Below are 25,363 nucleotides of genomic sequence, written 5' to 3' on the forward strand. Positions count from 1 at the left end.
CTTAAGATTCGTAAGCAATGATCTCTACAAAATATTATTTTCACCGAAAGCTCAGTAGGTGCTAACCAGGTCTTGAATGTGTTTAACTGCAAGAGATCCTCTCTGATAACCTGGTTCACCTCTTGACAGGCATTCTTTTGACTTGTATTCACCCCCCCTGTCTGTATTGATGTTGGTAATTTTTAGCCCACTTTCATTCTCTACTAAGGCAATGAAATGTCTAAAACATGCAAAACTTCATATTTGGATTTCAAAGCAAAAATCCAAGTGTATCTAGTAAAGTCATCAATATAAGTAACAAAATAGTAAAATCCTCCAATAGTTGCAACCCGCATGGAGACCACAAACATCACTCTGAATCAAATACAACTTGCGAGGTACACCAACTCTCTTATCCTTGAGAAATGCAAAACGATGCATTTTTCCAAGTAAACATGATTCATAGACATGCTTTGAAGGCATATGCATCTTAGAAAGATCAACAACCATATCTTCTTCATGCAACTTTACCGAAGCTCCGAAGTTGAGGTGTCAAAACCTCTCATGCCATAAATGAGTATCTGCCATGGTAGAAGCATCAACAGCATAAGTATCTGCATCTGCAAGTCCATGATCCAAGCATAGGTCATATGCATCAAGTCTATAAAGTCCTCTAAGCAATGTGCAAGTCAACACGATAATCAAGGCATGTGTAACATCATAGACTTCACACCTAACACCATATAAAAGAACCTAATATCCACAAGTAGCTATGGCTGAAATGGATATGAGGTTTTTGCGGATGCCTGGTACATATAGTACATTGTCTAGAGTGACTAGACCACCAGATATTGAAGTAATGGCAACTTGCGCAACGCCTTTTGCTATATAAGATGCATTATTTGCACATGTAACTGTTCCCCCTTTCGTACATCTACAAGTGAGCTCAATAACTTCCAGCATGAAGTGATGCACCACTATCAAAAAACCATGCATCATAAACCATCAAAAACTATCACGCAGGCATCATTAATTAAAGGATTGTACTGACAAGTAACAAGAGAAGCCCAATGCTGATTATGTGCAAAATTGGTTGTCTCATGCTTGTCATTTGTATTAGAAGCACCAAAGACTGCAAGACCTAACTCCTTTTCAGATGCAATTCTCTTTTTGCACTCAGTGATGTCATGCCCAAGTTTCCTGCAATAGTTACATCTCTTTTTCTTTTTCTTCTCTCCAAATGAAGATACATCAAAGGAATGACCAGCATGTGTATGAGAGGGCTTACCACAGCTAAAACTTTCCCTTGCCTTTGTTTCCCTGCTGTGTGGCAAAGGCTTGATCACTAGCCATAGAAGCATTTCTATTCACATATCTTTGTTCTTCCTGTTAAAAAAGGGCAAACCGTACTACCATAATGACCGGAAGATTACAAGCCACAAGCTACCAAAATACCAGAAAATATTGCAAGCACAAGAGTGAAGATGGTGACGCAGACTGGGTGCAACCTTTCCCCCCCTAGGTGAGTTGGGGAAATTGCAGGGATCAAAGAACTAGTACAAAGTACACCCAATATAATGAAACCCTAGGATAGGGCCTCCTAGTAGTACTTAATGTACTAACTGGTACATGTACTAAATGTACCATATGTCCTAACTGCCTATACCTAGGCCTACAAGGCATAGTATCAAGGAATAAAAGGCACGGTCAACTCTCGTCGGGACAAGAAGCAAGGTACTCGATCTGCAGGTATATTGTGTGTTCCTGCGCATATCCATCTATTCAAAAGTAAATCCGACCAGGTTATGCTGACCAAGAAAGCTGAAGTCACTGCATTTCGTGTCTAGAGGTCTGGCACCTTCAAATCCACCTCCTATTCCAAGCCTTGTTCGATAGTGGTGGTGGGAAATTTTCTTGAAATGATTCAGGTCAAGATAAAAGCAAGGAGGTTGACAAGCAAGCGGATGGCTTTACCAGTAGGTTTCAACGTTTGGATTTTTTCTCTACGATGAGAGTTTAAATAAGAGCTATGGTCCCCGATAAGGTTGGCACAAGCAAGATCTTTCCACTGCAAGAAACAAAATTTCTGTGTGTAAACTTCTGTTTAGCTTAAGCATACTACACTAGAAGAACATCTTCTGGCTTTGCTTCAAAATGGTTAAAGTTTTCCATCCCCTTTATGTATCCATTGAGTTGAGTCTGTCAGCTGAGGACTGCCTGCGCAATTAAACATGCACGCATCTGTTAAAGAGGAAACTCAATGGTCCATAAGGATTGTAGGCAATCCAAGTCTCGTGTCTCGCTTCTTGCCTGAAGGTAGAGGTGTTAGAAATTACCCAACAGAGGGTACGCACAACGGAAGACTGATAGTAATGCCCAAGAGCTCACACAGTGTGCGTGTGGGGTGTGGAATCACAGACTTCTTAACTTAATGTGGATAGATGTGCAAGCCAGTAAATAGACCATGCTCAGAGACAAATATAGAAGTAACACTTTATATTTCCGCCCATCCACAAAGTAGACCAAGATACAATACCAAAAGGTTCTCCTACTAGATGTCAAGCACTTTTAGATCTCTGAGCCCGCATGCTCCACCTCGAGGATATGTAGATATGTAGACTCTCTGTCTAGATCCCTTCCACCTTGCTGTCCGAACCCAGCCTAGGTGGGCAGCCCTTTCTCAGCTTTGCCTGCAGGCTATGATGTACCTCCTTCACCTCCAGAAGATAGACCCGAGGTAGGTCTTACTGCTGCTCCAATTTGCTGACTTCTGGCTGCTCCAAGTGATGATTGAATGAGGACTGAATGGCCCTCTTTTATAGGCCCAGGGCCTGCTTGCAAAAAACCGACCAGCAGCCTCAATCTGGCCGACCCAAACAGGCCGACCAGGCTGCTGTAAAACCGCCCTAAAAGGAATCTCATAACCAGGGCCCCTGGCCCACACAACGAGGGCTTTTGGACCTCACTTCAAGGGCTGATGCCCTCTTATATATGCAGGATCCAGCCCCCTTCTGCCCTGCCATTTTCTAGGCATGGTAGGCTGGCTGGAACCAGCCCTACCAGCCCTATACCTGGCCGACCAGGCTGCTGGTAACCCCCGCCATGTTGCGCCTCTGCCAAGCTCTTCTCCAGCTCCATACACCTTGCTGATGTCATCGTGCCAAGCAGGCCACCATAGCCAGAGGCTGTTCCATCCTTCTGTCAAGCTTGATGCAGGCCCCGAGCCTGCCCATATAATCTGGCAGCTGCCCACATGGCAGCTCATGTGCTGCCCATGTGGCAGCCCCCATGCTCTCCTCATATGGGGGCTTACAGATGGGGAGGTGACCATTCCAACACCCCCTCTCACCGACACATCTAGGCCCAATGCCAACACGTCGATGATGATGCTCCAGTAACTCCCTGGTCGTAGTCCTCTGGAACTTTTCGATGTCAAAATCTTTTCCTGGCTTTTCATCCAGTGGCACCTGCTCCACTAGGTCTGATTCCGCTTCCGCACACCATTTTGGTACACAGGTCCATCTTTGGTAGCACACCTGGCACCACCACCTTTAGTCACGTTTCCGCCTTCGAACTCGAGCAATCCAACCATCACGATCTTCCAGTTGTCCCCCTCATAATGAGTGAACAACTTGGAGTCTTCCAAGCACCATGCTCTGAGGGTCTGTCTTAACCCGTCCTTCCTTTGGCAAGGTCTACAACCAATGAATATCTCCAAATAACCTGGACCATGAACTCTCGCTGAGTTCTCAAGCAAGTACTCTTCTGGCTTCAGTACTCTTTGTCCATCACCTTCTAGCAACCTGCATCCGAGATTTAAAGGATTTAAAGAAGCACCAATACTTCCCCTTTTGCCTTCGAAGAAGACCAAGTCCTTCCAATCTCGCATCACCTCAGACAAATGAAGAGCAGAGTCTCTCCACAACATGCTATAAAGGCTCAAATGCAGAACATCAAGTACATACCAAAGCGCCGTACTGCCTGTGTGCTTGCTCTGACAGCAAACTATCCACCTCATCGAGGCATCCACCAAAAGCTTGTATAATCATGTACTGCCCCCTTCTAAAGTACAACATCCATCTGACCATGAGACCCTAGGGCCCTCCATGGAACCCACCCTCGTGTCAGTGTCAACAGCCACACACCTGGAAGGTACCAAGCGCTCCATGCTGTCCTTCACCTTCACAAAGGCATCTGACTCCTCGGGCGAGGACCCACATCTCTATGTCAAACATCCTCACTGTGGTTTCTCCGTCAACATATCTAACCTCAGTAACACCCGATGATGTCACTAGGAACAACTCTTCGATTACCACATTTACTTTGGCCTTTGTATCTCCCTCTGAATTAGAGTCGAACTCCTTCCTTTTGTTTTTCTGTTCCACCGCCTTCTTTCTACAGTCCTTCGCAAAATGACCTAGCGTATCACTTCTTCTTCTACTACTTCCTCTTGGAAGTATCCTCGTCATCAGAATCATCTTTCTTAGACTTGCTACCGTTAGGATTGCCCTTTTCTTTGCCAGAGTCCTTCGCCAGCAACGCCTTGTTGGCCTTGTCGTCCTTATAGAGCTTCTCCCTGGCTTCCTCCTATAGCAGAAATGGACCCAACTCCTCAAACGTCAGAGGATTGGTCCTCTGTTCTGCTATCACAGTCATAACAAAGCTCTTGAAACTCTAAGGCAGCCTCCTCAGTACCATCAAGGCCAAATGGCATGAGTCCACCTTCTGACCAACTGATGCCAGTTGATCTCTCACCACCTTGACCTTCGTCAAGTAGCTATGTACCGAATCTCCCTCTTCCCCATATCAAGATTGTAGAGTTGATGTTGAAGAAGCAAAATCTGGGAGGTGTTGTCCGTCTCGTACAGATCCTTCAAAGTGACCCATGCCTCTACTGGCCATCTGGATATGAGGAAGAACGGAGTCCGCCGTAGTCCCTATGATCAAGGCCAAGGCATGAGCATCTCTTTCTTCCCAAGCTTCGAGCTCCTCTCTGTCTACTGCCATGAGTATCTTCCCTTGCCTGCCCACCATGTCCTCCGCCTTCACCTCCACTCCCGTTGTCAGTTTCTATAGCTTCCAAGCCACTAAATGACTCCGGATCTTCACCTTCCAGATCCGGTAGTTGGTCCCATCCAGTTTCCCAAACTCTCCGAAGTTAGGGATAGTGAATGAGAGAAAACTAGGGAAAGAGAAAGGGAGAGCAGGGACTGAAGAGGCTATAGCGGTCGACATCTCTGCTGTTATACCACACAGCAAAGTCAACCAAACTCAATTTTCAGTAGACCAGAACTCTGAACACACCTGAGTCACCCTCCTCCTCGCAAGGGCATTGTCCTTCAGTCGTGGAAGTCGATTCCCAAGAGCTTCTGAATCAGGGTTTTCTTTCACCACACCTGTGAGCCTCCTACTTGGGCTCTGATACCATGTTAGAAATGACCCAACATAGGGTACGCACAACGGAAGACTGATAGCAATGCCGAGGAGATCACATAGTGTGCGTGTGGGGTGTGGAATCACAGACTTCCTAATTTAATGTGCATAGATGTGCAAGCCAGTAAATAGACCATGCTCAGAGACAAATATAGAAGCAACACTTTATATTTCCGTCCATCCACAAAGTAGGACAGGATACAATACCAAAAGGTTCTCCTACTAGATGTCAAGCACTTCTAGATCTCTGAGCCCGCGTGCTCCACCTCAAGCATATGTAGACTCTCTGTCTAGATTCCTTCCACCTTGCAATCTGTTCAACAAGCTTTAAGCGTGAATGTCGAAGTATATTCTTGCTCTATATGTAAGATCAGGTTATCTGCATTTCTTTTTTGATCCCTGCATAGGATTTAGATTCAAGGAGATGCATCAAAAAATCTCACCATGTAACCAGATGTGACTGTGGCACATGCCCTCTCTGTTTCATTTTTCTGTTAGACCTCCTTAATTTGGCAAAAATCTCATCACCGGATGGATGCATCCATCCTTGCACGATAAACTCTTGCACCTTGTCATTGACTTCAATCCAGGCTCGCCCAGGCTTCTTCAACACTTGTGCACACCTTTTCAGCTCTCGTATTCTGTCAACATCCTGCCACATTTGAGCATCAGCATAGATGCTGGACATGAGGACGTACCCTGACGCATCATCAGGATCCAGTTGGACAACTTGATCAAAGCATTGTCTTCCGGTTCCCCTGTTGCCATATGCTCTGCAGCCAGTAAATAAAGACGTCCAGCCTACAACATCTGGCAGGATTGGCATCGTTTGAAGTAAGTCTGCAGCCTCTTTCAGATGTCCTGCACGGCCAAGAAGATCAATAACACAGTCATAGTGCACAATGTTTGGTATGATGCCATAATCATCTCTCATAGAGCGAAAATGCATACAACCTTCCTCCAGTAGGCCAGCATGACTGCAAGCAGTAAGAATACCAATGAAAGTCACACCATTTGGCTGCAAGCCTACTTGTTGCATATCCTTAAGGCAGTTGCTAGCCAGCCTGATGTTGCCATACAGAGCATGTCCAGAGATCATTGCACCCCATGACACCAAATCTGGACTGGCCAACTTAGTGAACACCACACATGCTTCCTCTAAGCTGCCACATTTAATGTACATATCTATAAGAGTGCTTCCAATGACTGCATCTGATTCAATCTCAGTTCCAATAATATTGCGGTGTAGCTGCCTGCCCTTTTCTAAGGCTCCTACGTCACCATATGCTCTAAAAATGCATTGGAATATGAGCCTATCTGGCTTCATGCCGCTATCTTGCATTTTCTCAAAAAGCTCAAGAGCAAGAACAGCATGTCCATGTTCAGTGCATCCTGCAATCATAGCACCCCAGGACACTACATCCCGATAGATCAGTTCATAAAATTCTCTGTGCGCCTCTTCTAAGCTGACACATTTGGCATACATGTCAACAAGGGCACTACCCACCACCCAATCTGATCCCAACCCATTGATTATTATCAATTGATGTATCAGTCTACCTTGTCCTAATGCTCCCATACTGCCACATGCTTTTAAAATACACAAAAAAGTGCTTTTGTCTGGTTTTACTCCTTCCAGTTGCATTGCCTCAAAAAGTGCAAGAGCAGGTATTCCACCACCATGCTCCACATATCCTGTTATCATCACACACCATGATACCACATCTCGACTTGGTAGTCCGTCAAATATCTTTTGGGCCTCGTTCAGGCTCCTGCACTTGGCGTACATGTAAACAAGTGTATTTCCAATGACGAGATCTTTATCAAGCCTATTTTGAATAATGTGTTCATGTATTAACCTGCCTTGTAATAGGGCTCCTACACCACCGCATGCTTTCAAGATGCATGAAAACATGAATTTGTTGGGTTTTATCCCCTCTTGTTGCATTTTTGCAAACAGTTCAAGAGCTAGAAGACCATGCCCATGCTGAGCATAACCTGAAATCATTGCTGCCCATGACACATCATCTCGATACGGTTTTTCCTCAAATAGTTTGTGTGCCTGGTCTAGGCTCCCACATTTCCCATACATGTGTACAAGGGTATTTCCAACAACTGAATCTGCTTCAAGTCCACTTCTGATAATCTGATCATGTATAAGCATGCCCTGCCCTATGGCTCCTATGATGCCACAGGCTTGCAAGGCACATAGGAAAATAACTTTGTCAGGCTTTATGCCCTCCTGTAGCATTGTCTCATAAAGTTCAAGCGCATGATGACCTTGCCCACTCTTCACATATCCACTGATCATTGTACTCCATGACACCAGATCTTGGTGTTGCAATTTATGAAACACTCTGCCTGCCTCCTCTAGACTGCCAAATTCACGGTACATGTCCACAAGAGTGCTCCCAAGCACTGTGTCCGCATCATATCCATTTCTATTTATTATATCATGAATCAGTCTGCCCTGCCTTGTGGCTCCAATGCTGCTGCATGCTTTCAAGCCAAGCAAGAATATAACTTTGTTTACCTGTATGCCCTCTTGTTGCATTCTCTCAAAAAGAACAAGAGCATCCTCAGCATGTCCATGCTGCACATGTCCTGCAATCATTGCTCCCCATGACACCACATCTTGGCTTGGTAATTGCTTAAAAACAACACACGCATCTTCGAGTGTTCCACACCTGCCATACATGTCAATCAGAGTGCTCCCCAAAACAACATCCTGATGGAGACCTCTTCTCACAATTTGAGCATGTATTATTTTGCCATGATCTATGTTTCCTACGTTACTACAGGCTTTCAAAATAGAAAGAAATGTCACTTTGTCTGGCTTTATACCTGCCTGCTGCATTCTATGGTACAATTCTAGAACCTTCTCGCCTTCTCCAAGCTTTGTATGAGCAGAAATAATTCCATTCCATGTATACACACTTGGTCTGGCAATCTTGCTGAAGACGTGATCCGCATCCTCCAAACTCCCACAAGACGTAAACAGGCGGATCAGGTGGTCTCCCAAAACAGCAATTGACTCCAGCCCACTCGAGATCATTAGGGAATGCACTTTCCTGCACTCTGCCATGTCTCTCTTTTTTATGCATTCCTGCAACAGAGAGTAGATAATATCCCTGGAAAAAGGAACCCCTTTCTGATTCATAATTGTTGCTGGCCTCAATGCTCCTCATGCCATCTCTCGTTGCAGTAAGTGCTAAAACTGCAAAGGGGCACAAAATTTCCATCACGAATCAAAATCCTTTGCAGGGTTAAAAAAAGAAACACATATAACCTGATGTTAATATACAGCAAGAATCTAGGTCGACATTCATACCAAAAGCCTGTCGAACAGATTTGTACATGATGATGCTGTGGATTAGTTGACAATCCCGCGGCACATAGATTAAATAATCTGGTAGGCAGTTATCTGTCACACAATGCATGGAGAATGAAGAACCGAGATTTTCTTGATCCTATAGTAGCCAATCTATTCTTTTGATTCCCAAAGACCTCACAATTGACATCCCCATCATCACACTTATGAGTAGCCCAACAAAATATGCTTCCAATGATGAACTTTCTTAATTACAGCACCTCCTAATGACGAGACCTGGTACATAAAAATTACATGTAAAATTTAAACAGTTTAATAGATTGCATAATCTGAGTACTTTGATATGTCCATGCAGCACAACTCACCAAAATACAGCCAATTCAATGCAAACAGGTTCCTAGCTATCAATCAGCCTGGTAAAAGATTAAATATGCTTCTCCTATCACTTTGGTTCAAGATAGACCTTATTTTCTTACAGATGCAGAATTTTGAAACCTCAAAGTTGAATCATTCCAAAAGAGCCAATGGTATGTCAGCTTTACCCTCTCCTATGCAATCAAATATCGTCTCCTGGCTACATTAACTCTGCGGATGATGGCAGTTTGCTGTCATACCTCTCACTCTCTCTTCTTTCATTGCATTTAGTCCGATTCTACAGTGCCAATTGCCTGTTGGGATCTCCTTTGATAGGTCCATAGAGAATTGCAACCCTTATGTTTCATATTTCCCACGCTTCCATCAGCATCTATTTCTCGTTGCTTATGGAGTTGATCCACCCTTGTATTATATGCTTCCAGTTTGTGTGTATTGCACTCAGTACCTTTTGGTCGATGTTTGTCCGATCCATTTAGCTTGGGGGAACATACCAACATCAACCCTGCTCTATGAACGCTTAATATTGGTTGTGGAGGGAATCTCAAGTTTCTTATCTTTCAAAACATTGTTGCATAATCACTCTGCTGCTGCCTTAAAAACCTTCACTAGCCAAAGATTCATAATAACTCAGGAGGAACCCAAATCCTAAGTCTCAGCAAAGAGCTCACATATACTTGCATCTACTTGTTCGAAGACATCTGTCTCTGGCCTCTCCCGGATTCTGTGTCCGCAAAATCCTCCATTCCTACAATTCGAGACAGATTTGTCGCTGCTCTCTGTTCGTGTGACTTATTCATGCCTGAGGTGTCCCTCTTTGTTCTGCGTTGTGGCTCTGCACTTGTCATATCTTTGTTTTAATGGTGTGGGGCGCAGCTAATTTTGTGTTGTGCTTTTGTACCTAAACTTGGAGACTTGGTCTTCTCAGGTTCTCCCAATCATCACACTCATGAGCCTCCCAACAAAATTTATTTCCAATGATGAACTTTCTTAATTACAGCCTCTCCTAATAACAGACCTGGTACAGAAAATTTACACCAAAATACGGCCAATTCAATGCAGACAGGTTCCTAGCTATCAATCAGCCTGGTAAAAGTTTAAGTTTCGAGTAGAGCCTATTTTCTTACAGACACAAAATTTTGAAAGTTATGACCCATGCCTTCATTCAAATGCTTCAATAAATTTACATTTGAAACTCTAGAACATATGAACAACACAATAACCTCTCTTGTGAATCGGTACAGTTCAAGTACCACTTCCTCCATCGCTATATGCAACAACATATGTACTCCTCTGCTATATGTCTACGTCAAATTATCAGTCGGATCTGATCTTCAAGATGCAATGTAGAAGAACATCTCATGCACAGACTCTTCTCTTTAGAGCTTCATGGTTAAAGAAACTTTTGGTTTCAATATTCGTGACACGCAAGGAAGCCCACAGAGAGTTATTGCATGACTGAAGCGTGAGATTTTTTCTTGTTACGTCCTCAGGCACTTGCGTCACTTGCAAGATTCGCTTCAGCAGCGTGGGCATGTACCCCACTTGTACGTGCATATAGTCTCACAACACCTTCATTCTCCTAGCATCACGTTCTTCAAAGTGGCAATCCAATAGCTTCGGCGCAATGTCGCTTTATAATTGTGAGAACAATGTACACTTCTCGACAAATCCTTCATGAATATCCCGATTATTTCTCCAAAATCCTGCAAGCATGTCCTAATTTCCTCTATGCTACAGTGGCTGCAAAGCTCTTTTCAAGTGTAAATCGTTTGTGGCTTATGACAGAATTCTTGATGAGTAAATAGCATCTCATAGCAAATCTCTCAGTGGATGGTTGTGGGTCTTCAACAGCCTTTGCTTCCTTCTTCAACGCATGTGAATTCCTTCGGGCACATCTATTTTTAGTATATAAAACCTTAAAGTTGGTGTACCTGAACTCCTTACTTTTTTGGAGATGTTGAGAATGGAAACGTATAGCTATGGTAAATATTAGGGATAAATTGTCTTAAGCAAAATATGAAATAATTTATTTATATTTGTTTGAAATAGGGCTTTAACTTACAAATCTATTGAACAAATTTGTTTAAATGTTATTTCTCATTTCAAGTTTGAATTACATGAGAAAGAGAGGGAGAGAGAGAGAGAGACAGAGAGAGAAAGAGAGAATATACTAGATTTTTAAGCTAGCCATCATGGATTGACGCTATGCATGACATGTATATTTTTTGACTTTTTGGCTTTGCAAGGGTCTTAGGATCGTGTTGAAATTTAGAGGTTGGGTTAGGAAAAGGCATTTTTGCATGTAGTTGGTCAGCATTGAGCTGGTTAGCGGGACCACGAGGTTTTTATGAGGGTTAGGTTAGCTTAGGGTTTGGATATATAGGGCTTTTGGGGCTAACGTGTGAGTAGTTTTTGGCCTCTTCGTCCTGCGATTGCGGTCGTGGTGTTGCCCTATTCTTACAAAGTCGTGAGGCTTTCTCAGTTGCACGGTGTTTTGTTGGAACTCCCCAGAGACTACAACATGCGTGAGGCCTTCCTAGTTGTGCGGTGTTTTCCTGAAACTCCCTGAAAACTCTGACATGCAAGTTGCTAATCTTGCATGTCGGTGTGGAGGGGAAGAGAAAAAGGGTCTTCCACAATGTTTGTTGTCTGTGTTTGTGTGGTGTTCTCTGAATCGTGTAACGAGTTCACAACGAGGGAATCGAATCGATTGTGAAAGTGGCCATATCGGTGTGGAGCGTAGGCCTTCGAGAGTGCTTGTTGTCTGTGTTCGTGTGGTGCTGTGTGAAGCGTGTCATGAGTTGGGATGTTTGGTTCATTGAGTGAAAACGAGGGAATCGGGTCGGGTTGGTTATGGAACTGGTTGGAAAGCTGCTTGCCTTCAAGATCTGCTATTTCGGGATTTTGTTGATCTCCAATTGCTTCTAAAAGGTTGCATGCATGCACTAGGTTTGTATCTCTATCTTGTAATCGTAGTAGTGGATGACACATACTTCGAAAGAAAGCGCTTGGACTAGCATGGGGAGCACTTGTGAAATGGACATGGCAGAATATGTGGAAGGTGATTCTTTTATTTTGGCAAGCGAAGTTCTGCGTATGAATTTTGAATCAGTGTTGCATCTTGGAGTCCTACTTTGCATTTTGTGATTATTAACCCCAACAAGGCTTGGTTTCTCTCCACCAAGATCTTGACGTTTTTCTTTCCAATGTTGAGCCTTAACCTTGCCCTCTACCTTCCTGCGAGCTTTCCATTCTGCAAGCCAGAGGAAAGCAATCTTTCACACTGTGGTGTATTTGTGCTTTGTTGTCAAGCCTTTGTTGTTCTCAGAACAGGAGCGCGGCTTAGTAGGCAATGGTGGGTTTCAGAAAAATGAAGAGTTTGCTCGATTGTCTAGTTTGTGCGTGTGCGGGGTGTGTGGACCACATTTATTTATGAAGTGTCATTCTATCAGTGATTTATTGATTGGTAATTGTGTTTTGTCCGTAAGACCATTGGAAAAGTTGGTGCATGCTTGCCTATGGTGTCATGTTGATATCTTCCAAGACACTTGGAAGATACTGTTTGGAAGGCCCGACATTCTGCATTATCAGAAGATGGTGTTCATTATTATGTTTAGACAACTTTGATCGCCTTACTCAAGAAGGTCATTCTTATAGAAAAGGATGTTGTTGATCATTGTGTTCCACATTACAATTTGGGATTGTAATAGGAACTGTGAATGCTCTTTAGAGTTGGTCTACTTTTATGTCAAATCCCACGATAAGTTTATGTACTTTTATATGCCTTTGTGAGAGTAAAATGATATATTACTCAATTCCACAAACATGAAATGTTTAGTTATCACGAAAAATATGTAGAAATGGAACTTACGTTTCCTCTTTCAAAGTTTGAAGCTTCATAACTGTTCAACCATTGATGGGTTTTAATTTTGAAATCATAAATTACTAAAATGAAATAGCATGTAGTGTTTAATTATTTTGCATAAAATGTACAAAAGGAGAGTACGAGTTTCAAGTATTAGAATTTAGTGAACTGTAATTGGTAACCAGTTTGTCTATGCTTATGAGGTTCACTTTTGTATTAATACTTTTGCGAGACTATTTCTTACGGAATTGTGATTTTCTTGTGCTTGGGTTGGAAAATTTTAACCTAGTTAGTGACCAAGTTAGTGAAGGCCATACATAAATTTAAAGTTGATTTAATAAGATCTTATGTTTCATATGTTTAATAGCAAAAATCTCTAGTGTATAGTAACCATAGACTTGGGCAGAATTTTAGCATTAATGGGAATTTCATTTTAAGTGAATTTATTAGGGAGAGAACACATTTGTTGGACATTGTTGATAGCAGCGGTTAACATAAAAAAGCTTGCAACACTTGATGTTAGCATAGATTCAGATTCCACAGGTCTTTCCTGTTCCATAGGTTTTAAGTCCTCTGCATCTCCCATTCTCTTCCTACATAATGGTCTCTGAGATAGTATGTAGACCATTCGGATCGTTAAAAGTCTTCTGTATCTCCCATTCCCTTGGAATTTGATTAGACACAAGTATGCTGAGTTCCTGCCATTGCTCATGTCTCTAATTAATTGTGAGAAGTTTTAAGAAAAGGATTAAAATAGAGGAAATAGTTCAAAGTATTGACAGTTCTTGTCACAATGTGAGTCTGTACCCTTTTGGCTCTGACAGAGAGCCTTCTTACCTTCGGTTATGAACTACACCAATCTCTGGTGACCATTGGTATCGTTCTAAGTCTTTTGTATCTCCGATTCCCTTGCAATTTGATTAGACATGAGTTTGTTGAGCTCCTACCGTAGGACCTTGTTAGAGTTGTCTACTATCAACTAAAGGAGTTGGCATTGTACATTATTTTTTATGGCTACAACTATGTTGAGTGCCAATGATTTTAATCAACAATAAGCAATTATGTAAATGTGGAATTACAAGAAAACTTGTAATGATTAATAAATAATTTGTTTAATGGTAGTAATTGTTGAGCTGTAGGATACATTTAGTGGTATTTCTGATTCGAAATAATAAGAGTCCGAACTATAGTGTTTAATAAATTAAGCGTAACTGATGTTTTCATTTTATCGATGGAAAATGGAGTAACATAAATTTTTGGGGAGTAAAAAACAATGATAACTTGCTTCATTTCTTTAGTATATGTTCTAATATGACTCCGATACACATGTTTAGATACCCAATTCATATTTTGAACTATAGCCTTTTTGGTTTAATCACACTGCTGTGGTTCTTAAGCTACCTCCATTCCTTTACTACACTTACGAATTTGGCCTAAATACGCATGCTTCTGTTATTATTTTATTATCGTACAATTGATATCTTTAATATTAATTTAAACATTCCCTACTTTAGTATGACCATTAGGTTGAGGTGATGGTCTTATTAGTGTTGAATATGAACTGGTCCAATAGACCCACTTGCTACAAATGCAGCTATCTATTTCTATTTCTTAGTAAGGGGGATATGTAGCGATCAAGTACATGAACCTCAATTTGATGTTGCTATTTTAACCCTGCTATAACTTACCATTTTTGCACATGATAGGAAGCCAACCGTGTCACAAGGGTTTCAGTTAGTACTACTAGAGTGATTGAAATTCCTGACTTTAGTTCATTCACTTTAGTATTATTGATGGGTGGGGACCTAGCTATGTCACATAGGTTGAGGTAAAACTATGTCACCAATGTTGAATATCGTTACAATAAAACTATTTGCTTCTATGTTGCTTTTGGTGTGTGTTTCAATTAGGTTTTTTAAATCTTTTTTTGTGGCTTTGGCAGCAAGCAACCGATGGTGTACATGTTTGTACCCTCTTTTTTTGCCTGAAGCAGTTGCTCGGCATGGCAGACCTAATTTATCATCAAGTCTTTTATTAGCAATTCCTTCGTAACCTCTTCGTAACATTAGGTTGTAACTCAAATGTTTTGAATTTCAGATCCATCGGCGGTTGGCACCTATGTTGTGCATGCATCCATGCCTTCTTTCATTCATGGAAAGCTTGAATTAATTGCACGTAGCTGCTCCATGCTTTTCCTACATGGTAAATCATACTTAGGATTCATGAAATTCATACATCAAATGAAGGACGCATAGAATGGTCTCTTCACATAGACTACATTAGACATTTGATGAGGGACTCATTATACCATACATAGTGAAAGCATTCGTGTAACAATAGTAACATTAGAACTTAGTATTGTCATGCAGTTGCGTTTGTTGAGGCTTTGTGAGTGTGGTGAGCAACTACTCCAGTGAGTTCACATGGGCTTATCAACTTAGGAGTTCAACATGAAGTGTCGAAATCAAATTGTAGCGTGTAGCAATTGCTTGTGAAAATGCCTCAAAAATTCTCATCTTCTTATGAATCCTCTAACTCAAAGTCCATCAAATTTAGAAAGAAGGAACTCAAGAAGAAGGCGATGAAGCGTATGAAAACAAGAAACAAGACTATAACAAAGCCCTAGTACTACGAAACTGCAAGGGCATTAGGTTTTTTAGAGTTTATGAGTACGCACATGCACCTGTACAATTAGCACACATTGAAGTAAGTACTTCTGATTGATTGTTACATTTTGTACATATCCTCACATGGACCACGAAACTTAATGGAAGGGAGACAGACCTTGCCATTATGGCATGTGAATAGTGTAAGCTTCAAATATCTTCTTTGGTATTTAATACTTTTACCTTTGTAATATGATGTTGTGTGGTGAGTATCTTTAAGTTTGAAAGCTAAAATAATCTTTTCTTACATTTCTTAATTTTTTGTTTGGTTTGTGGTGTTGCATGAGAAGTATCTTAAAATTCAAATTATGAAATTGCATCCTGAAATAGTAGTCTTATAGCATAAACTTTAAAGTTATAAAAAACTATTCTATGGCGAAACATTTACAATTACATTTCCTTTCGCAGAATCGCAAAATTTTCACACCGCAAGTGAAGCCATTGCCCTCGATGACACTGACGCAGAGTCACTGTGCTATGGTAACCATTGACAAGTCATCTGTGAAGCGCTACTTCTAGAATGTCGATGAGAGAGATGACAATAGGATTAAATTAGAGGCTCCAAAGGATGTAAAATATCCAAAAATCTTGTCCGAAGAACCATTCGACTAGGCAAGTGTTGAGAGTGAGTACTCTCCAATTGATAGGCCCCTATCGATCGATGAAATTGACTTGTTCGTCAAAAATGGAATATTCAAAAGTAGAGTTTTCAACAAGTACAACACATGGCCTTTATGGAATGTTGGTTACCCTAAGAGTTTGAAGCTAGATCTAATTGATAGAGAGGGGAGTGGCTGTACCACCCTCGCGATCAGTGAGGTGTATTACATGGATTTCGTTAAGACCCTCAGCGTTGGTGATTGTATTAGGATAACCAACTTTTATGTATGTAGTAGAAACACTCGTAATGATGGGGGGAATGCTGATTTCACCTTGTTTTTTGATCCTTCCACTAGGATCGAACGATGTAAGTGGTTGATCTAATGTTTATTCTGACAACAAACATTTGTAACTACAAGGGGGAATGTAAGGATCTTCTAAATAAAGGCCAAGTGAATTATCTTCCATTGGCGACAGTTGCAATGACAGTTATAAGACTCAAGAGCTCAATCCATTAGATGGACGAATTGATTATTGCTAACGACGAGGATGCAGACGACTTAATAATGGTAATAACTTATTGTGATTGTTGCCCGTGTGGCATTCCATTTGTACATTCCATTTGTACAGTAATAATTAAACTGAGCATGCAGATTTAATACTCATGCGACTTCCATGAATTTTAACTTACCGGATGCTTTAGTAATTTAAGAAAATTAAAGGTGCAAACATTTAAAATTATTGTGAATGTTGTGTTGGTCCATAGTTGTGTTGGTCCATAGTTTAAGTACACCGTTGTACTTTGCTTATAAGGAAAAAATGCAGACATGTTTTCTAATTAAACTTTACTCATAATATATTGTTTTCACATAGCACATTTAGACGAATTATTGGTAACACTTCAATTACTTGATTCTAAATTGAAAATACATTTTGCATACTCGTAGCAAATTCACAAAAGTGTTACCAACAATGTAGTCCTTGTAGAGAATTTTGTTTTCACATAATATATTGTTTTCACATAGCACATTGTAGACGAATTATTGGTAACACTTCAATTACTTGATTCTAAATTGGAAATACATTTTGCATACTCATAGTAGCGAATTCACAAAAATGTTACCAACAACATAGTCATAGAGAATTTTGGAACTCAAATTTGAAGAATGACACATGCAGTGTATGATAGAATGCCAACAGGAAAAAATAGCATGACATTGATTCTAGTGCACATTTTCATATGCTTCAACTACATTACTCCATTTACACTTCAATCCAACTTCACACATATGGTGTACCTAAAATGTCACTCCATGTACTAAGACATGCGCTATAGTCTAAACGCATGCCTTATCGAAATCTTTTATCGCCACACATTCTAGGCAAAAATTTATTACATTGTTGCCAAAAAATTTATGGCGAGAATATGTTTCGAAATGTAAATTTTTTAACATGTCCTCCTCAAATAGCATGCTATAACACAATTACTTGCCATACTTTAGTGACTTCCTATAAAACCCAAAACATACTACACACGTTCATGGTACGCTTATAGAAGCCATCTTTTCAGCACAGTATCTGTGACCTACTCTCTTCCTTCATTGCACAGTTTTTGCAACATACTCTCTTTCTTTGTGCACAAATTGTACAACATTTTAATAGAATCATGGCAATCAAAGCAATTGTTAAGCAACTTCTCTCATACCCTATTGCATGTTTTCAAAACATATGCATACAAGCAAAACCAATTCACAAGTACAACTTCACAAATGCAACGATGCATTAAGTACTTCGCAAATGCAACAATGCATTAAGTACAACTTCGCAAAAGCAACAATGCATTACGTACTCTGTACATCGTGCGCAACATAAGAGATGAAAGAAAACCATTTCGACATATGAACTATAAATACGTCTCGCTATAAAGACTAGCAACGTAGAAACATTGGTGTCTCCATACACTCCACAGCCTATAGCAACCTATTAGCTAAAGCGCATGGATCGAGCTCTCCTAAGACCCTAATCTACTCTATTGACAACACTTATCTAAGGTGGATAAATCCTAAGAGTGATCATGATCTATAACTCAAGTCAATTAGGTTCCAAGATAGATTAGCTTGGACTCATAAAGAGAATCTTGAGATAGTGCAAAGTGCTTGATTGAATGAACCTCCCTTTTATAGAGGTGAAGGTACTTACATCCATATGCTTGCTCACGTGTGGGATATCTCCTCCATGCCATGTGGCAGCTTGCCCTTTACTCATACCTTTGCACTACATGTGCTCATGGCACTAGAACTCTCAACACCTCCCCTTGGTGCCATGATCCTTTGGCTACTGCAAGGTGGTCAGATGTGAGTTACAAGATCGAATCCTCCCCTGGGTGCTTACATGGCTACTCTCAGGTGGTCAGGTTTGATTTACAAAATATAGGCAAGGTTGGCAAGGTTTTTGTTTCTCAATACATTCCATTGATGTCACCTTTTGGCTCATGGCTTGATGATGATGCTGTGTAGTTGACTGCTGGTTCTTCAATCTGCAATCTTCTTCCTTGTGTCCCAGCTTCTTGCAATGGTGACACTTTGGTTTGTTCTTCAATCTGCAATCACTTTGATAGTGACACATCCTTCCACAATGGTAGCACTTTGTTGATGTTTTACTGAATAGTGCTTGTTCTTCATTATAGTTGTTGCATGTAGATGTCGATGTTGATGTCAATGCCTTCAACTCTCTTTCTTTTTCAAGAAGAGAGAATACACATTCCTCAAACTTTGGATTTGGAAAATTCTTCAAAGTGGTTGTCAATGCACTATACTCTGTAGGCATGCTTTTAAGGAGAATTGCAAGTGCATCTTTCTCCCCTACTTTTGCATTTATGCCTTCTACTTGGGTCACAATGCTTTTGATTTTATTGATAAATTGTGCCATGAATTCATTGAAGCCCATGCGCATACCATAGAATTTAATCTTAAGATGGATTTCTTGGTTTTTGGCTTTTGCACCAAACATTGTGTTCAACTCATCCCATGTATCCTTGGCATGATCCTTGGAGTTTATATGATGAATTATGTTTGGACCCAAGTGCAATCCAATGAGTGATAGTGATGCTTCATCTTTTTTCTTCCACGCATCATTTTGTGTTTTGGGTATGTCTTCTTTTACAATCTTCCAAAGCTTTTGATGCATCAGAAGATACCTCATTTGTGTAGACCAAGTATGAAATCCTTCCTCGGTGAATTTTTTAACAATTGGGGTTCGTATTGCCATTGCAAAGGTCTTACCAGTTGACAATACTTTCAAATCTAGCAGTGTCTAATTACATATAGAAAATTTGAGTTAATAGGCGCTTGGAGCTCAAAAAATTGGTTATTTTTCCTTTTTGGAGCGTGTGCAAATTCCTCCTAGATTGCAAGTTACGCCTTGTCAAAGTTTTTGTGAAGAAGAGGCAGCCTTTGCTAATGTGGCATAGGGATTCACATGCAAAACTCCATACTGTGCTTAGCAAGGGTTACTATGTGCTTAGGTGGCATGATGATGTGGCATTAAATTAACCATAAGCCTTAACCATGGTTTGACTTAACCATAGTTAGTTTGGCCAACTTATCTGTCACATGGCAAACGATTAACCAATCCCAAACCAAGGGTTAACTAACCTAACCCGAGTAAAATTCTATCTTGCCACGTGTCTTTGCCAAAGGTTGCCACGTGTCCTAAGGTTAGACCTTATAGAAAATAAAAGGAGAGCTTTGAGGATCTAGAGCAACAACGTCGACGTGGTGAAGGCGATGCAGACAATGATCTCCATAGTTGCAGGGTTGCATGTCAGAGGGGCGGCTTGCAAAGAAGAGGCTAGGCGATCAGAAGCAGTAGATGGTTGAAAACACTTAGAGCTATGGACGAAGCCACTTCTACGTGTGGAGACTAGAGTCGGCTGAGGCCACGGGTGACTTGCAAGAGTCACTGGAGATGCTGGTAAGAGTCACTGGAGATGGCGCACCGGTTGGGCTAGCTGGCTGCAAGAAGAGGCTCTGTTTGGAGAAGGCTACGCTAGTGGAGTACGTCAAAGGTGCTAGCTTGATGAAGGAGCTATAGTCGGAGGAGGCGATCGTTAGTATAAGGATTATTGTAGCATTCGGAATTGATTGCAGCGCTACTCATAGGTGGAGGTCGATGGTCGACACACAAGTTGTTGTAGCTGGCTCTAGGAGTCTGCATTGGCTTGTAGTGATGATAGGCCTTTTGGATAGCCACGCTAGATTCATTTGCGGTTTAGTGTTGGAGAGGCGTAGCTGTTGGTGGTGGCTTGGTCATAGGAGGTAGGCAGTGCTCAACAGATGGAGCTTTCGGATAGTTCAAGTTAGCTGTGCATGCCTATAGCTATCGAAGATGGGCACTGCTCAGACTTAGATAGCCAGAGATGTGCTAGGTATACAAAGTGAAGTAATAGAGCCTGTTTGATGAGCTGCATTCAAGGCAGGCTGGCTATGGATATGCTTCAGGGAGCTGTCGATGGGAGCTCGCTTGCATGCATGAAGCTCTCAACTTTTCTTTATCTTTTCTCAGAGATCTCTCAAGGAAAAAAAAGAATGGGAGCATGGACAGACGTCTCTCATTGGAAGTGAACTCTTACGAAGAATGCTAAAAAATAAATAAATCTACATCTAATCTAGGAGAGCTAGGACCTAAGGTCTAATGCCATGTTAAAGCACATGAATCGAGCTCTCCTATGACCCTAATCTACTCTAATGACAACACTAATCTAAGGTGGATGAATCCTAAGAGTGATCATGATCTATAACTCAAGTCAACTAGGTTCCAAGATAGACTAACTTGGACTCATAAAGAGAATCTTGAGATAGTGCAAATGGGTAATGATGAATTAAGACCTATCTTTGTCCCCTGTCTCTCTCTTTCTCCCTCCCTATCCTTGGAGGCTCTTGTGCCACAAGCATAAGGAGTGATCAAACCAAAATTCCATTTGGGTAAAATGGGGAGGATTCCAATTTCAATGGTCAATGGAAATCTGTGAGTCAAATCTGGTCATTTAGTGATTTGGAATGATCTGAACCACCACCAACCAACCAAAAAAACTGAATGGACCTTCCAAGAAAATTGACTTGAGGGGTGACTATGTTCATATAATCAATATTAAGAGAAATTTTTTTAAGGGAGTCATCATACTAAGTGGCACCAAGCAACTTGAGGACCCATAACATCTCTAAGACTAGGCCAAAGCCATTGGGCACCCAAGTTCAGCCCCTAATATACTAAAACTAAAAACTCGCTATACTAGCTATAATGCAACACACTATCATAGCACATGCCGCTTTAGCAACCTAGCACACACCGGGTTAACAACCCAATGCACAACAAGATGGCCCCTGTTGACTGGAAAAAGGAATTTGAAACTAGAGACAGGGAGGTCAACTAGGGGTCCACTTTTCTTGACCCACCTACATGCAATTGAGATCTGGGAGAATCCTACGAGCGGAGCTAGGGCCGAAAGATAGTGCCTTTAACGATGTTATATCGAACCAAGTGACCACTTTAGTATTAGCCACAGTTGGGGACTCGGTCCTAAGCTCATACTCTATACATGTCCCTTCATAAGCCGACAGTTTGAGCTTGGAAGACTCAATGAGCTTCAATGCAAAAGTAGTGAAAATCCAAAGGTTGGGGCCTCCATGGCTCTTGATTCTAGCTCAGTTAGACCCCAATCTCCCACACCATCAACCACGGCCTCACATAATAGGAAATCACTCTTCAACTTCATGGGGAGGTTTGGACAGTTTGACCCTGATATGGTCAACCCATTTTCTAGACAAACTAGAGAGCCTCAAGAGCCGCAGGGACCTGAGAGTGCTATCAACGGAAGCAAGAACGGAAGAAGGAGAGAGAGAGAGACAGAGAGCCACACAAGTTTTGGTGGGTGCAGAACCACCCTAATCTTCTTTTTCATTCATTTATATATGTGTTTGAGTATTGTACATAACCGGGGTTAAGGCACAGTGACCTTTAACCCCCACAACCTCCCACTTAAAGGACAATGTGCCTTTAAGGGAGAACAACCAGTGAGCATACTATCCAATGCCCATCAATACACGATAATACTCAAACCGCTGACTAGGTAGACTCTTCGTCAGCATATCTGCAGGGTTATCATCTGTATGAACCTTGACAAGCTCTATGCGCTTGTCCTCAAGTACCTCCCTGATGAAATGGTACCTGACCTCAATGTGTTTGGTCTTTGCATGAAAGATCGGATTCCGTGCTAGCTGAATAGCACTCATGGAATCACTATGCAATGTCGGTACACCTGTATGAATCCCCAAATCTCCCACTAGCCAATCAAGCCATATAGCCTCCTTGCAACCCTCTGTGGCTGCAACATACTCAGCCTCTGTGGTAGACAAAGCAATGCACTTCTGTTCACGAGACATCCACGACACTGCACCACCTGCAAAGGTGAACACATAACCCGAAGTGGATCTCCTACTATCCACATGCCCTGCATAGTCTGAATCTGTGTACCCAAGTACACGCATGTCTCCTTTACCAAAGCAAATGCACATCTCCTTGGTACCCTTCATGTACCTCATGATGCACTTAACTGCCTCCCAATGCCTCTTTCCTGGATTAGCCATATACCGGCTAACAACTCCCACTGCAAATGCAATGTCTGGTCTAGTAGCTATCATAGCATACATAAGACTCCCAACCGCTGATGCATAAGGAACCTTGGCCATCATGGCCCTTTCCTCATCTGATTTGGGACTATCTGTATGACTCAGTTTCACATATGGAGGCAATGGAGTACTCACTGCCTTCCCCCCCTCCATATTGAAACGTTGCAATACTTTTGTAACATACTCTTTTTGTGAAAGCCAAAGGAGTTTTCTACTCCGATCATGCGTGATGCGCATACCAAGAATATGACTTGCAAGTCCCAAATCCTTCATATCAAAGGCCTCATGCAACTTGGCTTTTAATGCATCTAGCTCATAAGTATTCTTGCTAGCCAATAGCATATCATCCACATATAGTGCCAGGATTATCAGGCTATTATCCTTAGCCCTTTTAGTGTAGAGGCAGTGATCAATTTCACTCCTTCTAAAACCCTGGGACCGAATGAAAGCATCAAACTTCTGATACCATTCTCTAGGCGCTTGCTTAAGACCATAGAGACTCTTCTTTAGCTTGCAAACTAAATGCTCTTTGCGCTTTTCTTCAAAGCCTTCCGGCTGCACCATGTAAATTTCCTCATGCAAATCCCCATGCAAGAAAGCTATCTTGACATCCATTTGCATAAGCTCCATATCCTCTACTGCCACTAGTCCAAGCATGCATCTAAGTGTGGTCATCTTCACAACCGGAAAGAATATCTCATCAAATTCCACACCCTTCTCTTGCTTGAACCCTTTAGCAACCAAACGGGCCTTGTACCTAGGCACATCATCACCTGTGACCTTCATTTTGTAGACCCATTTACATGGCAATGCTTTCTTTCCATGTGGCAAAGAAACCAAGTCCCAATCAGTAAGCATCACATAGTCTACCCCTGCTGGAACAAACCTATCAGGCGGTCTAGACACTCTAGATGATTTTCTCAAGGGTATTTCAGCTTGCTGTCCCACTTGCATATCAGCCACATTTGGCTCATCATTTCCACCAATAGATGATCCATCATCTACCCTTGATTGTATACTTGTGGGAGTACTTGGTTGTACCAGTTCTTGCACATTTGGTGCATGGACAACTTGCTGTCTATCAACATATGCAGGTGGATTCACATCCCGGAAAGTGATTCTCCTCATTTCCACATCCCTCATGGGTGCCTTATGCATCTTCTTCTCATTGAAGACCACATCATGGCTGTGTATGATCTTCTTTGCTTCTGGATCCCAGAGACGATAGCCCATCTCTCCACTTTCACCATAACCCAGAAAGATGCATTTCCTAGACTTAGGATCTAGCTTCTTTCGAAGCTCTTTTGGCACATGTGCATATGCCTCACACCCAAATATATGCAAATGAGAGTAAGAGGCTTCTTGCCACTCCATGCCTCTTCAGGAATACCACCATCCAAACTCTTACTAGGTGATCTATTGATCACATGCACTGCAGTCTTCATTGCCTCAGCCCAAAAACCACCAGAAAGACTTGCATTGGAAAGCATGCATTGCAACCTTTCTTGAATGGTACGGTTCATCTTTTCTGCAACTGGATTTTGCTCTGGAGTATGAGGGGATGTAAGCTCCCTCTTAATCCCACGAGTATCACAGAAATGCTGAAAGTCATGAGAGAGATACTCTCCACCATTGTCAGTCCGTAGGAATTTAAGCGTTCTACCGGATTGATTCTCAACCAAGGCCAGCCATTTCTGAAATACCTAGAACACATCACTCTTCCGAGCTATAGCATAAGCCCACACTTTCCTAGTTGCATCATCAATGAATGTCACATAGTATTCAGCCCCGCTTAATGACCGTGTAGGCATGGGACCACATACGTCTGAATGCACCAAATCAAGCATTTCAAACTCTTTCTTTCCCCTTCTTTTATGGGCTGATTTAGTCTACTTCCCATAGAGACAATGCTCACAAAATTCAAAATCAGAGAAACTCAAATGCGGTACATAACCCAAACGACATAAGAGTTTCATTCCATTCTGGCTCATGTGCCCCAACCTGCAATGCCACAAAGAAGTGCTTGGCTGCTCGGTTATTGCAACAACATGATCAAATACCCCTGATACATGTAAGGGATACAAAGTCCCACACTTGGCACCCCTAGCCAAAAGCATAGAGCCCTTTTGAATTTTCCAACTTTGAAAGCCAAAAGTGGTGTGAAAACCAGCATCATCTAGCTGACCCACTGAAATAAGACTCTTGGTCAACTTAGGCACATGTCTCACATGTTTCAAAACAAATGCAGACCCATTTGCAAAAGAAAACTTTATGTCACCTGCTCCCACTATGTCACATGCATAGTAATTTCCAAGATGCACACAACCTGTCTTTCCACTATCATAAGTGGAGAACCATTCCCTATGCGGAGTAACATGGAATGAAGCACCAGAATCCAAAATCCAATCCTGGGAATATGCATCATCTG

At 41.7% G+C, this 25,363-nt stretch overlaps 1 protein-coding gene across 3 annotated transcripts; it reads right to left on the minus strand.

Moving 5' to 3' along the window:
* Positions 1 to 547: 547 nt before the first annotated feature.
* Positions 548 to 10,979, minus strand: LOC147899904 (pentatricopeptide repeat-containing protein At5g27110-like). Of its 3 annotated transcripts, none has more exons than XM_087377188.1 (5): positions 10,369 to 10,979; positions 8,744 to 8,836; positions 8,257 to 8,629; positions 5,620 to 8,099; positions 548 to 599 (listed from the first exon to the last, which is right to left on the minus strand). In XM_087377188.1, the coding sequence occupies exon 4, from the start codon at positions 8,024 to 8,026 to the stop codon at positions 5,852 to 5,854; it is 2,175 nt and encodes a 724-aa protein (XP_087233314.1). In that variant the 5' UTR covers positions 8,027 to 8,099; positions 8,257 to 8,629; positions 8,744 to 8,836; positions 10,369 to 10,979; the 3' UTR covers positions 548 to 599; positions 5,620 to 5,851. The 3 variants fall into 3 exon arrangements, with proteins under 3 accessions (XP_087233314.1, XP_087233313.1, XP_087233312.1); XM_087377187.1 differs by having other exon boundaries at positions 5,620 to 5,725; positions 5,856 to 8,629; XM_087377186.1 differs by having other exon boundaries at positions 5,620 to 8,629.
* Between the last annotated feature and the right edge of the window lie 14,384 nt (positions 10,980 to 25,363).

The sequence above is a fragment of the Dipteris shenzhenensis genome, chromosome 7 (genome assembly GCF_047967505.1).
Source record: "Dipteris shenzhenensis isolate YYH24624 ecotype China chromosome 7, Dip_SZ_1.0, whole genome shotgun sequence".
NCBI lineage: Eukaryota > Viridiplantae > Streptophyta > Polypodiopsida > Gleicheniales > Dipteridaceae > Dipteris > Dipteris shenzhenensis.